Source organism: Pagrus major, chromosome 20 (assembly GCF_040436345.1).
Source record: "Pagrus major chromosome 20, Pma_NU_1.0".
NCBI classification, from domain to species: domain Eukaryota; kingdom Metazoa; phylum Chordata; class Actinopteri; order Spariformes; family Sparidae; genus Pagrus; species Pagrus major.
Window position 1 is genome coordinate 21,434,713 of NC_133234.1, and position 16,783 is coordinate 21,451,495.

Consider the following 16,783-nt stretch of genomic DNA (forward strand, 5'->3'; position numbering starts at 1 on the left):
AGTCTTCTTCTTTGAATTACAGATTCTTTATTAAAGCTAGCTTTTTAGTTCTTTACCTGCCTGCCTTGGTGTTTTGGCATTTGGGTCCTCTTTTGCAAAACTTCATAGTATTTTTTCAACTCTCAGCCTCAAACCCATCCATTGCCTTAAAAGACATCTTTTAGAAAACTAGAGTTGCAAAGATTAATCTGTTAATCTATTGTGAGCTATTAAATGAATCGCCGACTATTTTGATGTCGATTAAAAGGGCACTATGTAGTTCAGGAAAATAAGGTCCCAGAACACTGTCTGAAGATGATGAACATAATGAATAAAAAGGAATGAAAATCATGATGAACACTGAGCACTATTGGCTTTTGTAGACACCAATAAATATCTGCATAAAGTCCCTTCCTAGCTTCTTGTTTTTCCAGGAAATGTGTCAATATGCAGAATCAATCAGTCAATGAAGATCTTTCTCTTCTGATGAAAAGTTCTTCACAAAAACTGCACCTTTAATCTGTTTGAGTATTTTTTTAAAGAAACAAAAAGTCACAATTCTGATTCCAGCTTTTTAAACGTGATTTTTTTTTCAGTTTTTTCTTTCCCCCACTATGACAGTAAGCTGAATATCTTTGGGTTGTGGAGAAAACAAAACATTTGAGGACATCATCTTGGGCTTTGGGAAACACTGATCAACATTTTTACATTTTATAGTGACTGATCACTATAGATATTGACATTTGGTGCTCTAGTGAGTATTTGTGTCAGCAGAACAGTGTGTGTGTGGGATCAAGTCAAAATAAACTTCCATGTATGTGTTCATGGTAATGAAGGTACATGTCACTCAGTGCATCGGTGTGGCTCATTGATGTGTTTATAATAGTTTTTGGAAAACAATGTAGCTCTGTGGCAGAGCGGATGAAGTTATATCAGGCTTAAAATAACTAAAAATAGGTTCAGGAGTGTTTTTCCTTGCTGAGTTTATCATTCAGTTGAAAGCTGATCAGCCTCCACTGAGATGACGGGGCTTCTCTCATTCAGATTGTGACCTGAATGATTTTGCATATATTTTTCGCTTCGTTATGTAGTTATCTGCATCAGTTATCAATTATCTGCTCATAAGTTCTTGTGTTCAGAATAAACCCATTAGGGGCACCTTTTGACACATCCCCTGATCCCCAAAACTATCAATTAAGTTGCTGCTAAATGACAGGGGAGAGTAATGCTTATAATCAGTAAATGAAGGGAGTTTTTACTGCTACAGAATACAGTACAGCGATGTTTTGGATAAAAGGACAGACCTGTTTCAGCTTGACAATACCCCTGTGCACAAAGATCCATAAAGAAGACTTTCTGCACAAAGCTCTGACCTCGACCTCATCCAACATGTTCGGGATGAACTGGAAGCTGAAGCTGTTACAGCAGAGCATTTGATACTTTTCAGCACCTAAACTATGCTTCACTTTCAGGTTCACATTTGGTCAAAACTGGTATGCAACCCACTCAAGTTTTTGTCATTTTCTTCTGAATGAAAGGCCTGATACACTCATACTATTTCCACGGCACTGAAAACTGATCTGAAATCAAGGTCTTTGCTTTCAGTCCTCACAGCCACCAGAGAGAAAAGGGTACAAAAGAGACAGAATTAATGTCTGTCCTCCAACAGAAGTGATGTAGTGAGGCTTTTACACGGCTGTTTTACACTGCACAATGACTCTGTTATCTGATATTCAGCTTAGATTGGCTGCCTCTACCAGGAGGTTATGTTTTTATTCCAATGTGTTTGTTATTTAGCGGAACATCTCAAAAACCTCTGAACTGTTTAATTATCAACTCAAGATATCTTCCCCATTTCCTGGACTACTGAACTTACTGAACCTACAGTATTTACATGCATTGTAGAAAGAGTCTGCAGCCTTTGTAGCAGCTGCTGTGTTTGTGTTTGCATGCTGATGCCAAGCTGGTATAATGGTGGCTCCTCAAGAGGTTAGCATAGCTGCTAAAGCATCAGTTATATCAGAAATTGAGAGTATTCCTTTGAAAGAAGAGCAGAGAACAGATGTTTTCGCTCTTCTCTTGGCTTCTCTCGTTAAGAGTTTGATTTCCTAACTGGCCCCACTGGTTGTCACACTCTCCTCACACAATGGTCGATCTGATTGGTTGAAGTTAGCCAGAGATAGACACCAACAGACAGATGTGAAGTATTCCTTTGAAAGAGCCGGCCCTATTCCAAACAGGTTCATGAGCGACCTCCCAGATGGTTCTGAGTAACAAACCATCTGCGTCAGGTTATTAGTCATAAACATATTGGACAAACTGAAATTTTGACCCAATGACGGTGCTGGACAAAAAGTAAAGAGATGTTGAAAACTTTTACAATTAATCCTGAAGGTGGCTTTGATGTCTGTAAGAAATTTTAAGACAATCCTTCCAATAGTTTTTGACATATTTCACTCTGGCTGACAGACCGACGTTGCCATCCAGATAGCCAGGCTGCTAGCTGCTTGCATGGCTTAAACAATCTTCTTAATAAAAATACCAAATTTAGAGAATTGTGGAAATTTGAAAGTAATTATATCATCACTGTTTGTTCTACAGTTTGGTTTATTTTATCAAAAACTAAAGTTTAAGAGTTTAAGCAGCAAGAGACTGAATCAACATACTGATTCAGCTGTATAAGATTCACTATGAAAAGCTGTAAATAATCGTTATTGGAGATCCAATAATAATGTAACCATCTTGTTCAAGTAGTGCAAAGCTAAAATACAAACAAGCTCGGTACAGACCAACGAAAACAGTCTGTTTATCCAAGTTCTCTGCCTCTAAAGAAAAGACAACAGTGATCTTAAAACCCATCAAGTAATCACACACGATGGCACTGAATTAGCTTCTGGGCAAGAGAGGGAGGTTTGGAACCGGCAGCTCTTAGTATTTGAGCCAAGATGTCGGCTTCTACACTTACTGTTTTATTGCGGCCTCGTTTAAGAGAACTCACAGCGGATCAGGGGCTTTGACTGTAGGTGTGAGCAGAAATTGCAGATGTCACACTACAGGCGTCCGTTAGAGGTTCAGTCAGGAGTAATTGAATGATGTATAGACCTCATCACAGCCACTTAGACTTGCAGCTGAGAGTCTGATTTGACACATAATGAAAAATAAAGGAACAATCAATGAAGCGCCACCATGTTGCAAATAAGAGGCATCACTCTTTTGTGTTTTGAGAGATGAGTGAAAGGAGTGTGTTTAAGTACTCAAACTACATTGATTGCCGGGGATGATTACGACTACAGATTACATTCTTGCAGAGAAACGTCCGACCCTGACTCATCACGTTTACAGAGAACAATTCAACGTCGTAGAACTAGACAATGATCTCAAAACACTTAATGTGTTAATGTGAGAGTATTGTTCTTTTTGAAATGTTTTTTTCAGTACCAATTATTTGAAATCAAGGAGACTAATAACTGATATTTGGAACTGATATTCATTTTTCTCTGATAGACCAATATTTTTTGGCCATTTTCTAGACTCAATGATCATAAAAAATACTCTGCAGAACGATGTCTGTCTCAGTGGAGCCTCAATAGGGTTAATATTAACATAATGGGCTTTTAAATCATGATGTTACGATGGTAGAGGGCTGGATGACTGTCAGCCCAGCCCTAAGCCAAAAAAATCATATGAAACTCAACATGTCGAATGAGCATACCCATTCTTACCGCTCCCACCTTATTCACCTTTGAGCCCTTCCAATAATACTCACAGCGGTTTGTGTGAAATATTTGCTAGTCACCTTTTTTGCTCTCAGCGTGTCTGAAACACAGACGTCTGCAAACCCACAAAAAACTGTCACAACAACCCATTTGCAACGATTTAATGGAAAGTGAGAGTGTGCAGATTTGACACTGCAGCATCACTACATTAATCAAATACTGACTTGCACTTCTCTGTAAACTTTAGATGGTTTGATAAATTCAGAGTGCAGGTGTTTTTCTATATATTATCTGAACTCCATCGCATATGCTGTGAGAGCTTTGGAAAAAAATGAACTCCCTTAATAATTAAACTAAGGTGTAGGTGGAACTTAACTCATGTTTGAGCAGCTGTTCTGGGAGCCGCCAGGATTCCAAATATTTTCTCTGCTCTCGCCTGAAATCTCAGAAGAAACTTTTGAAATCCAACGCACTTTATTCTTGAATACCGAGTCAAGGAAGCCAGATAGAAAAAGCAGCGTTTGGGGTAGAAAGACCACCAGGCCTTTGGGCTGTTGTGACCCAGATTTCAGATTTCTGCGTGGTTTGTAGGCCTCTCTGTCCAGGCCCGGTGACCAAAACAGAGCAACCTGATCTGATGCCACCCAGCCTGAGTCAGATTTAGTTTCACTACAACTAGACAAAACAATGAGTCTTCTTTTCTCACATTTGATCAAACATTATGATTCAGATTCTGCATCCCAAACATTCTTTGGGGCTTACTGTCCTTCAGTTCCTCTTTTGCAGACAGATTAGTGGAGCTGACACAGAGAACATCATCGGCAAGTTATATTCAGCAAAATATTTAACTTCAGTTTAGTTCATCTATTTGATGAGGACTTAATTGGCCATTTAAGTCTTGAAAGTTGTCTGCGATCACATTTTTTTCTTTAATCTGTGACTTAAACTTTTAACAAGTCCACAAAGATAGACTTTAAGAAGTATGAAGGAAGAATCAGAAGAGAAAGATACTTTCTCTTGGCACTTTTTTGCAAATTAAAGTGTTGAGTTTTCAGCCTCATGAAAGTACAGATCAGTCTTCATTACCCCCCAAAATGTTACAGATTAATGAATTATACATTATTATACATAACATTTACTGTATCCATCAGACCAACATGTTACATTATCAATAATATTAAGTCATATTTCGGGTTTTCTTTTACTATTTGTCTTGACTCAGATGGTTCAGGAAATTCTGCCCTTACACTGGAAAGTTTATAGAAAGACATTTAAAAAAGGGTTAATCTTCAAGCGTTTAAAGTTAGTAGAGAAAGATAAATAATACGAATATTGTCAATTTCTTTGTTTATAAAGCCGATGAGGAATTCCACCATTTTGCAGCTTTTTCTCTACCTCGCTGTCACTGAAGCTTTTATGGTTTATACAACTATGCAGATGACTTGGCCTTTGGTGGCCTTTTGTATAATGGTGATGTGATTGAAGAGGTGGCATATTATAAACTAAGTGACTGCTCTACAGACTTACTGCCAGGAAGTGCACTGGAGCTTACCTCCAGTAAAGCAGAAGAGCTGATTACTTACTTAACTTAAACGGGACTTAAAACCATAATCGTCATAATCAAAAGGTCTGCCAGTGGGACCTTTACTATTTTCTCTGTTGAGGTTTTTATGTTTTAAAGAAAAGTCCTCATTCTACCTGCTCATACGACTTAATACATTTTGGTATGAGTCAGCAAATTCTCCAAGTAATCTAAAAATCTGTCCTGTCAAGTCTATAACTACAGCTTTTAGTTTTGCTTATTAAATTTGCCTTAAGAAGGTAAAATTCTCATGCAATGTTCTTGTCAGCTTTTACAGAGGAGCAATAGAAAACATCCTAACTGGAAACATCAGAAATCATGGCCCAGGACAGGAAGGGTAATATAACCGTCCAGAACATCTCTGGTACCCATCTACAGAGCATCAGTGACATCGTGGAAGTGAGATGTCTGCGCAGAGCCCAAAGGAAACTCAAAGACGACACCCACCCCAGCCACAGTCTGCTCACCCACACAGAAGTAACCGCTGCCGTACCACCAGACTACAGAGCAGCTTCATTCCCACAGACCACTAATAGAGAATGGATGCTGCATCAGAGCCAGTACAGCATTTTTATATTTTTATATTTTATCAGCAATCAGACACAAAAATGCCAATTATCAGCCCTAATAATTAGCCAGACTGATAACCTGTCTATCCCTAATTTTGTTGTACAACCCTGTGTTATAGAATGAAAAATAAATGCACTTTGAGCCTTGTGCATGCATGGTACCGTAACCTGAACAGTAAACGCAGGAAGAAGGTGTTGAGGGCTATCAAAGGACCATTAAGCTCAAGTCTTACTTCGAAGAACATTTATAAGCCTACAAAAGTCATCTAACCCACAGTGATGTCAGCTTGCTTAATTCTTAAAGACTTGATTTTAAACTTCAACTGTGTTTCATTACTTGGAGTATTAATACTGTCAGTGCTGCTGTTTTATGTGCACAGACTGTTTTACTGTTTTATATTGCCAGATGGGCACCTTACTGGACATGAAATTAAAATATATATATATATATAAACTACTCCGTCTGCGGTCACTAGATTAGATTCGGTATATTTTCAGAATCACGTTAAAGCTGCTCATGACTATGCTGCACAAGTTTCAGTGTTGTGATGAACTCTTCACCTTGGCAGATTGATCATTGCCTTCATGTAAATCAATAAACGCCCACTTACATTCACTTTCTGCCTCATCCTTGCAAAAGAATAGTAACACTGTCAACAGTAACAGGATCATTTCTCAACATACAGAGCTGACGAACCTCCGTAACCTCCAGCTGACTTCATGTTTTCAACTCTGACGCACTTCCATGCGGTGGCTTCATAATTACAAACTGACAAATAGGTGTTAATATTATCTCCTCTCTCACAGGTGCCCCTCAGAATCATTGTGACAGAAACAAACAGCTGATAATTGTAAAGTCAAGCACCCACTGTGAGATAATCCCCAATATATCTTAACATCCACACGGAGCCGTGCACTGTGTAATCACCCCCTCGCTTGGTTTATTCACCTTAAATTGGAACGGCAAAATCTGCCGCCAAGTCACTCCGCAAAATAATTTAATGCACCAACAAGCGGACATTTTTTGGAACATAAAACCTGTCTCATCTAACACAAACAGGCCCCCTATGCACCGTGACTCTGTGATTACTGCCTGCAATATTTCTCAATCACTTGAGCTGAAATCCCAAGGCACTCATATGCACAGAGACAGACAGAGCTTAGAGAGACAGAAGAGAAAGAGAGGGATGAGCAGAGAGACATGCGAGCCTGACCTGCATGCCAAGTAGCCATTTTTGTACCCACCCTCTTTTTTTTTTTCCTTCCTCCCCTCACTCACAGTCCGCTTGGCTTCCTCTCCAGCCCAAACACACACACCAACACATGTGCGCTCACTCGTACACCAATGCACAGTCTCTTCTTTTTCTTCTTCTGCATTCACATACATACATAAACACACATCGCCGCGGCAGCACAGACACACCTGGTCAACACCTGCCTGCTTGGGAGCCAAAGGACCCTCCCCTAAAAACACACACGCACTTCTACACAGGAGAGGATGAGTGTGTGCTCATCAAGCCTACCTGTCTTCACACACACACACAAACACACACACACACACACACCTCCACATACAATAAGAAGACACACACAAACAAACACACACACACACACACACACACATTCCTGCACTTCACATCACTCCCTCATCATCCACGCAGCAGCACAAGCGTCACACAGTCATGGCAGCACCACAGTCTCAGCTGAGGATGCAAGGACGGGGTTAGAGAGAGTTACCGTTGCTACTTAATGAGCACGTCGGCCGCCTGGTGCATCCTCGCGCTCCGCACGCCTCCCTCTTCCTCCTCCCCCCTCTCCATTTTTTTTTTTATTCACTGCGGCTCTGTGTCTTTCCCGCGCCCTGAGGATCCGCCACAGTCCCCCTCGCTGGTACCCGTAGTAGCGCCTAAGAGGCAGTTAGCATCTCTTCCTGCCCCTCCTCCTCCTCCTGTCCTGTCCTCCACTCTCTCTCTCTCCCGCTCTCTCTCTCTCCCTCTGTCAGTCTCTCTTGCCCCTCGTCCCTGCTGACATAAAAAAAACCCTCCCTCCTTCCTTCACTGTCTCCTCTTGTCGCTCGTTCTCTCTCCTGCTCAGTACAGCGTGTGCCTCCTTCCAAAGCCCAGGCAGTGCCAACCATATGATATCACTCTGTTGCCTTATATGGGAAACGGTGGGTTGCCATGACGACAGCAGACTCCACCTGTTTCTCCATCTCTACCTCTACTCTCTCTCTCTCTCTCTCTCTCCCTCTGTGTCCGTCCACCTTTTTCATCAGGAGATAGATAGTGTGGTTTTGGGTAAATAGACGTGCAGGAGCAGAGAGTGGGTGGAGAGGAAGGCGGAGCTGGAAGGGGGAGATGAGAGGAGAGCAGACTGAGATGTGATGGACAGAAGCTGACGGAGGTTCGCAGGGAGCAAGGAGAGACAGAGAGAGGGCACTTAAAGGAGTAGTTCTTATTTTATCTCTCACAGAGAGTGAGATGAGATGTTAGACTTCTATGTCATGTCTGTGTGTTTAGTAAGGGGCTGGTTAGCCTAGCTTAGCATAAACGCCTGGGGGCAGAGGAACAACTAGCCTGGCTCTGTCCCTAAGTTAGGAAATAAACCTGAAGCTACTAAATAACATGTTTTGTCTCATTTCAAACATGAATTCTCAGTTAAACAAACAATACCAAAACCATCGTACTTAACCAGAAGGCTGTGGCTGCATACTGTAGGCATGAGCATCACGTCAAACTACTGGTAGCCATACAGCTGATAAACGAGCCAGTGATTGTGTACATGAAATGTGAACGCAGTGCTCTCCCTGACCTGGTGTTGTTCTCCATTTGTGCTGGCCAGGTTCAGTTCTGGTTTAGTTCTTCAGCTAAACAAGGATGCAATCTTTCTGTGCTTCAGACAGAAAAATATCTGCAGAATATCTGCCTCAAAAACGGAGACAAATAATGATGAGATTAATGCAGCTGCACGTGTCATTTTAAACTGTCAACAGACAACTTTAGCCTCCTGTGAGTCTAAGGGTCTGGGTCCACGTAGCATTTTTTTGGGTAGGCTGCCCAGGTATGTTGACAGTCACTGAAGACCACAGATTGGGCAGGCTGTGTCTCAGGAGGTAGAGTGGGTCATAAAGTAATCGAAAGGTCGCTGGTATGATTCCCCCGGCTGCACGTTTAAGTATCCTTGCACGGCATTCTGACTTCTCTTGTTTAATTAAGGTCTCAGTCTGAGGTTGTTTTGTAAAAGTTTTTGAGTGCACCTGGTTTGGTACAATGTTGATCATTAACAACAAGCCTCCTCCACACACGGCTCACCTGCTGTTGTGAAAACAAAATCGTGGGTGAAAAATCCCAAAGGCGAACTGGGGTTTTTGGGAAACGTTATAAAACATACTGCTGAGGAAGAACGTCTACAGAGCAGATACAGAGAGAGAGAAACGGAAAGACGAGGGGCGAGGCAAGCCAGTGTGCATGCACAAGATCAGAGCTGGAAAGAGAACTAAGGGGAAAAGCAAGATGAGCAGATTCAATCAGAGTAAACCGATTATTTTAGTAGACACTAAAGTAAGGAGGAGAATTAAGTAGAATCAAAATGGTGAAATAAGAAGTATCCTACTAGAAATAAGTAATGTGTTTTTTAAAAATATTTTCAATAGATAATATTAAAGCTTTGGACATTTCCCCCTGCCTTCCACCTGTCTTTATGCTAAGCTAGGCTAAACACATCCCGAGTCCAGCTCCCTAATTAACACATTAAAATCTTCTCAGTCTGGGAAAGACAGCAAATATATTTCTCCAAAGGTTGAAGCTCCGTAGAGAGACGCTGCAGCAGGCTGTTCTGTGACCATCTGTCACAGGTATCAAGTCAGAGCAGGTGGTGATTGATGGCAGAATGAAAGAGAGCACAGAGATGGAGAGGAAAGAGATATGATGGACTTTAATACTTCACATTCTGACATTGTCTCACTGTCTCACTTAAATCCCTTTCTACATACTCTATTCAGCCTCTTTCAGATAATAACCACTTAAAAAGTGGCCATTACTGACCCAGCAAGCCAGTCATAAAAATGCCTCCACTGTGTGTCTGAAGCCCCCAGAGGCATCTCGCCACATAATGCGCCTGTGTGGGTTTCCGAGTCCACCGACGAGCTGTTATTATCTCCCAGGAAGAAAATGTTCACATGTGGAAACAGAAAGCACTCAGAGAGCTTAAACCTCCCCCGGGCTGCACTCTCCTCTCGATATGTTATTTGGATAGAAATCTGGATCTGCATTCAAATATATACAGTGATGAATAAATTGATATTTTTAAGTCTAAAAAAAAAAAAAAAAACTTGGATACTCACTCGGAATAAAAACTAGTTCCCTAACTTTACTTGAAATTCTTTTGAAATCTGTTGATAAGTTTTTAATACAATCTGCGACAATAGTTTTGTTTCTGTTTAAATGTTGCACAGGTTTGAATCATATTTGAAATTTCTGTACACTTCTGTCTACCTTATGCAAATGCATTCAAGGGAACATGACAAGATTACATCACATCACGCATCGATAACATTTCACTGATGCTTCCCACCTAACATGTATTTTTAGTATTTCCTAACGAATTAATTTGTCTCTTCTGATCCATGTGTGCCTTGTGAAGAAGTGGGTGATAGGGATGAAATTCTTCCTCAAAGTATAGGTACTTTTATATTGCAATATTCATATCAATGTGATACAGTAAAGCAATTAAAAAACTTTTTGGATGGATGAAAAATACCTCATTGAAAAATCTGTTTTGGCTCATTCAACAGACATCGATTTACAACTCTGCCAACAATGGGCAACATCACACAACAAGATTTAAAAGGGGTCAAGTCTGGCAAATTTATATTCTCTTGGTTATTTCGGCCAAACGAAGCCCTCTGGTGTTTTGAATCTGTCACTATGGCAACAGAAGGGAGGGGGGTCCTTCTCACAGAGTGGAGTCAAGCTGCAACTAACAATTATTTTCATTATCAATTAATCTGCCAATTATTTTCATGATTGATCCATTAATCATCTTATTAAATGTTTAAATTTAAACGTCTTTAAATTTTGTCTTTTGTCCAACCAACAGTCCAAAAGACAAAGACTCTATTATACAAAGAAAAGCAATAAATCACATTTAAGACACTGGAACCAGCTGGAAACGATTAAATCAGTTATCAAAAGATGGCGCGACTAATTTTCTCTTCTTTGACTAGTGGAGTGACAGCATGACAGAATGTTTCATCTACAGGAGAAGAATAATCTTCATCCATTTGTTTGTTACGTTTTAATCTGAATTAAAAGGCAGGACTGAAATGAAGATTCAGATCAACAGATACATGTGTTTCTTCTTCCTATGTAACAATGTCTGTGTACTGTTCCTGTTAAACAAACTGAAACATAAATATTTTTAGATACTGGAACAGAAATGTTGAGACGTATTCTAAGAATGTTTCCTTCTCTCTTTGTCACATCTTCTTTCTTACGATGTGCCGACTTTTCTACTTTAGACAAGCATATGAACTTTTAACTTTCCAACTTTAACTTCTGTCTTCTTCTTTTTGAATTTCTGGCACTTCTGACAAGCAACAATATATGTAGGGATGGGAATTGAAATCCAGTTCTAGTTGAGAACTGGTTCCGAATCTGTCTGATTCATCGGAACCGTGTATCTCAAAGCTATATCAATCAAACTCAAACTCAAGCGTCTACGCAGCTGGAAACTAGCCACAGGAATCAGTCGGAGAGGAAGAACTGATCTAAAACGTGGCTTCATTTAATGGTAAAAGATGACAGCAGTGCTAGATGTAATGCCTGTAATATGATCATTTTAAATCCTGGTGGAAACATCCACAATATGCTTAAACATCTGTCTACACAATGGAGGCTTGAATTTTACTAATGTATTTCACACTCTGCACACAAGTGCCACTGCTCGTAAATATTCTGTTATAATAACATTAGTGCCACACAGGCAGGCTTAGCAGATGTATCTTAGACTAAGAAAACCTGAATTTCAAGGAATTCTGTACAAATATTCTCTCATTTCATCCATTTTTAGATGATGGCAGATTGACTGATGCTTCAGTTAGCGCTCAGGATACAGCCAGCATGCCATTTTTCAATCGGTCTTCCCTTGCATTTAGATTTGGAGATAATAACGTTGCGTTGACACTGAAAACCTGTGTAGGCCTACTTTTTCCACACAGAAAACTGATCAGGAGTCAGACAGATAAGAACAGTCGATAATGGCATTGATATCAATGAAATCTTATCATTTCCTGTCCCTGCCAATAAGCTTTCATCTTAAAAGTAAAGAAACATCTCGGAAAGAAACATCCAGAGTCAAAGTTTGACCTTATGCTGTTCTAGTTTTTCTCATAAATATAATATATTCTGTTTTAGCATCTGCACTACTAATGATAAGAGAATGTAAACAGCTCATAAGAAGTATTATCCTGTTTCCTGCAGGATCACATGGACACGTTTAATACCACTTTTAAATTGAGAATGAGTAAATCCTTCCTCATTTGTGGTCCTTTGATATTTTTCAGTATATTTCTGTTGTGATTCTCAAAGGAATGTGTGTTCTGTATTTCCCAACTCTCTGTAAAGGAAACTGCTTTGTGCCGACAGTAATAATACCACACTATCACACATGTTTGAGGTTTGGTGCAGGAGAGTCCTTCATGTCCTCCATTTTTATGGAAACTGAGGACTGTTGCTTATGATCTGTAGTATGAACAAGGATGTTTATGACATGACCACCACTGGTGCAGCTTAAATAAAACCCATGTTACCATGACAAACATTCTCTGTTGTGTCAGCTAATTAGTTGTGAGACGTGTTCTGTGAAGATACCTGTCGTCCAGCAGGAACCGAGCCCTGCGACATGCTGCCGGGGCTGTTGGTGTACTTGTTTTTCTGGAGATCCATGAGAGCGTCTCGCTGGCGCTCGATGTCCGCCTTGTGGATGCTGTTCAGGGCCTCCAGGCTCTTGGCGGCCACCGAGTTGTGCCGGCGGTCCAGCGAGGACGACGTGAACCCCCCATTGGTGTTGTCGGGGAACCGCCGGGCCCCGCGGCCGCCGCCAGCCAGGGTGTGGTAATCCCGCGGGAACTCGGCATCACCGGCAGAGATCATGGGACCCTTTCTCTTCTCTCGACCTGCAGCAGAGTGGTGGTGTAGAGACGGGGGATGAGAGAGAGTGAAGAAGGAAGCGAGCAGTTAGACAACTAGATACATTCTTAGTGACGCCATTTCATCATATGATAAAGTGATAAAATGCTTGTTTATGTTTCTGGCATTTGTTAAATTGTGTTTGATTGTCTATAAATACTTAAGCACAGCTGGCATGTTCCCAAATAATACCACAAAGCTTGTAGAATGATTTCATACTTTTCAGGTAGGATTAAAATAAATAATGACGCAGAGACTTGAATCAACAGTGTTCATGGAGTCAGATAAAGTATCCACACACTGGATTAAAGATCCTGAACAGTCGGTGTTTGGACCATACCAGTTCTTCAGCAGGCAGTAGGTTATGAAAAAGGAAAAGTATGATACCATGATAGATCTTAAAGGCATGAACAAAATGGAGATTAGGGAGGTTCAAAAACTTGCTGTTGTCACGTGTGGCAGTGAGAAAAAAACAAAAGCAGAAGGTTAAATGAGTCTGGATGAGTGTGGAGACGTGGTCAACATAGGTTTTCCATTTTTTTAGCTAAAACTGGAGGTGAGATTTTAAGATTCTGTCAAGAGCTTGAATGTTTAACATTGCTTTGCAGTAGGGTTGTCATGATTCTCCAAATCCATGATTTGACTTTTGATTTTAAGGTCATGATTCGATTCAATTTTAGTAGTTGTAGAAGCTGTGTACTGGAGAAAATGAGACACATTTTTTTTCTGCGACTTAGGGAGCCGACAGCAGGTATTCCGGTGAAACAACATGCAACACTCTCTAGTCACTCCAGCAGTTAATGTCGTTATCGTCGATACTGAATTTGATTTCGGTTTCGAAATTGAAGGCTCATTTCGATCAAAATCAAGACATCCCTAGTTGGCAGCACCATCAGCTGAAGCATTGTTGTTGTGGCCCAGCAAAGTACAGATGTAATCATCCAGATTTTTAATTAAGTAAATATCAAACATGTTTGATGCCCCGATGAGTCTGTGAGCAGTTCAGGAGGCTTCAGACGGGATCTTTAAACACCTCAACATTACCAGATAATCTATGTCAAACAGTGTGTTTTGAACTGGCAGTGCACTAGTAATTTTAATAAAAATTAAATGATTAACATATCAGTAGATTTCAATTCTCTGCAAGTTCGAAGTCACGGCTTAGTGAAGTAAATAGAAGCTGAAAGGAGGCAAATCAATCTAATAACAATCAGCCATAATGTGAAGTACACATATTGTTTATAGTCAACAAGCAAATGCACGGATACCCAATCACGTTGTAGTGCTTTAAACTTCTACACTGTGAGTGAGTAGGAAGTTGGTTGGTGCCAATATCACAGCACATTGTGTAAACACACAGTAGTTAATAGGTTGGACCTTGAGGCCTGTCAAGTGAGCAGCAGTGAGAGTGTTAATGTGAGGACGAACAGCAGGAACATCCAGGCACCGATTTTGTCCGGGAGCTGCCTGCACAGTACATTAATGTCTGGAAGAAACACTGTTTTCTCTGTTTGTCTCTCCCTTAACATGAACACACAGACCTACAGTTCCATACACAAACACACACACACACACGTGAGGGGAACAACACAAAAACACAAACACACCTCTAGCAATATAGAGCCCTTGAGAAAACAGCTGCAGCATCTGTCTATTCCAACAACTGTGACTGTCCTGGGAACCCCGAGGCAACAGAAAACAACGTCTCCTGCTATTATCAGACCGCACGACTGTCTCGCATCTGTGTCAGAATCAGTCAAGGAGAAGTGACATAAATGGAAATGATGGCTTCTTGTTTGGGGACAGATTTACTGCCCTCTTGTGACCAGTGAAACACAAAGCACTGCTGACCGGGTGAAGATGACCACTTACAGGTAAACTGTTAACAGATTCAGCCTTGTTTTATTTTGGATCGTTTAAAAAGAGACATGGAAATAACCTTGGGAAGTAATGTTCACGGTAGGCCTTAGCCGATACTTCTACCTACCATAAATAACATGAAACAGTTGTCATTTTGTCAAAGATAGCGTAGTGTAGATATAGAAAGGGTATGACATGAAACAATTTCCAACCAGCTTTGTTTCACTACAGTTTTAGTGGCATATGCAAATAAACAATGTTAAACTTCTCTTCATTTTGCCTGCCGCCATACTGTTTCTGTACTGTGCAAACAGAGGCTGAAAAGACTCTGATCAAACTAGGGTGACCAGACGTCCTGAAAACATCCCAAATCCTGTCCTCATTGTCCTAAAAATTAGACTTAACCAAAGTTTAGATTAGTTATAGCCTAATTAAACATTAAATACTGACCGTTGTGAAACACTCTCTGGGTGTCACCCTGCAGCTGGCTCTGCATTGCTTAGCTGTGGTTGTTTTGAGCTATGCTCATCACAACAAAGACAACAGTCCAAAACCCAAATACTCTTCATCTAATTTAAGAAGCTGGAACCAGCAAATGAATGACATTTTTTGCTTGAACAATTACAGCGACGATTAATCCAATTTCAAATAAGTCGACAATTAATTTTCTTTTAATCGACTTATTTGTTAATGGACTAATCGTCGCAGCAACAGCAACTGGAAATTAAGAGACAATTCTGGAAAATAAACAATCTCTCTGTAACCAGAGCTGAAATTATGTGTTATAATACACAGATGCATTCGATATAAACTGTATATAATCACCAGAGGTTGTGTTCAATTTTCTTCCTTGTTCCTGTTTCTGTAGTTGTTTCTTTAAGATACATTACCAGTGGCCAGTAGAGTCTCAGCATAGAGTCTCTATACTGTATTGATCTGTGCTATAATGCTGTGCTCTTATTTGCCTGCTGGGCAACAAAAGGTGCTCTGAAGCCTCTTCAAGCCCTTAAACTTCATTAGCTTGCAGTTAAGAAACTGTGATGCAGCTTGAAATTCAGCTACTGACGACAGCAACCGATCCCCCATTAAGGTTAGAGTTAGAGCTACATTTACTCTTAATGCATCAAAGCCAGCATATGATAACAACACAATGGGTAAACAGTATATATTACTGCTACCAATATAATAATTGGGTTGTGACAAACTCACAGTTTGTGTTTACAGAAAGGCAATGTTTATTTATTTATTTACTGAGGGTAAGAGCGTAGGTTTGGTTTCAGGGATTCAGAGATTTTTTTTAAAGTCAGTGGAGCACATCTACCAGAAAATACACCCTTAATTAAGAGTTTTGTGAACAGGGTGTCTATGGTGTCAGACACTTGAATTAATGCTTTAAAGAAATTTTCAAGATCATTTTAAAAAGGTATAATTTGTAAAATATGGCCAAAAATTAAGGGGAGGCATTTAAGTGACTGACAGCTGCTGCTCCGCTAGCTATCCTTGGTTTTAGCCAGCTACCGTTAGCTAATTAGCTCAGTTAGCCATGGAGCTAGTGGCCTTATTAACTGATTGGAGTTTGCCTTGACTGCGACCATGATGGGGGATCCTCTCGGGCCCAGTCTGGGACTGAACCCAGCCTCTGAGAGCGACAGATGCCAGTTTGAACACAGGGGGTACAGTACAGAGGTGATTTACAGAAGCTCTGATCAGGACTATGACTCCGGGGACAGGAGAGGCATGAAGCAACAGAGGAGCGACAGAGAGTCCAGCGTGTAGAGGTGAATTATTTTCACATCTTACTCTGTTTGAATGAAGTGTGTTAAGTTTTAATGAGGCAATTAAGCTCATCCTAGTTAGCTAAAAGAGAGAAACTTGAAGTCAGACAGTGTA

General features: G+C 40.5%; 1 protein-coding gene across 1 annotated transcript in view; it reads right to left on the reverse strand.

Moving 5' to 3' along the window:
- srcin1b (SRC kinase signaling inhibitor 1b) overlaps positions 1 to 16,783 on the reverse strand; it is a 104,533-nt gene that overhangs the window by 45,838 nt on the left and 41,912 nt on the right. The window contains exon 2 of the mRNA XM_073489970.1: positions 12,716 to 13,020. Coding sequence (XP_073346071.1) covers positions 12,716 to 12,997 — 282 coding nt within the window. The 5' untranslated portion in view covers positions 12,998 to 13,020. The remainder of the gene's footprint in view (positions 1 to 12,715; positions 13,021 to 16,783) is intronic.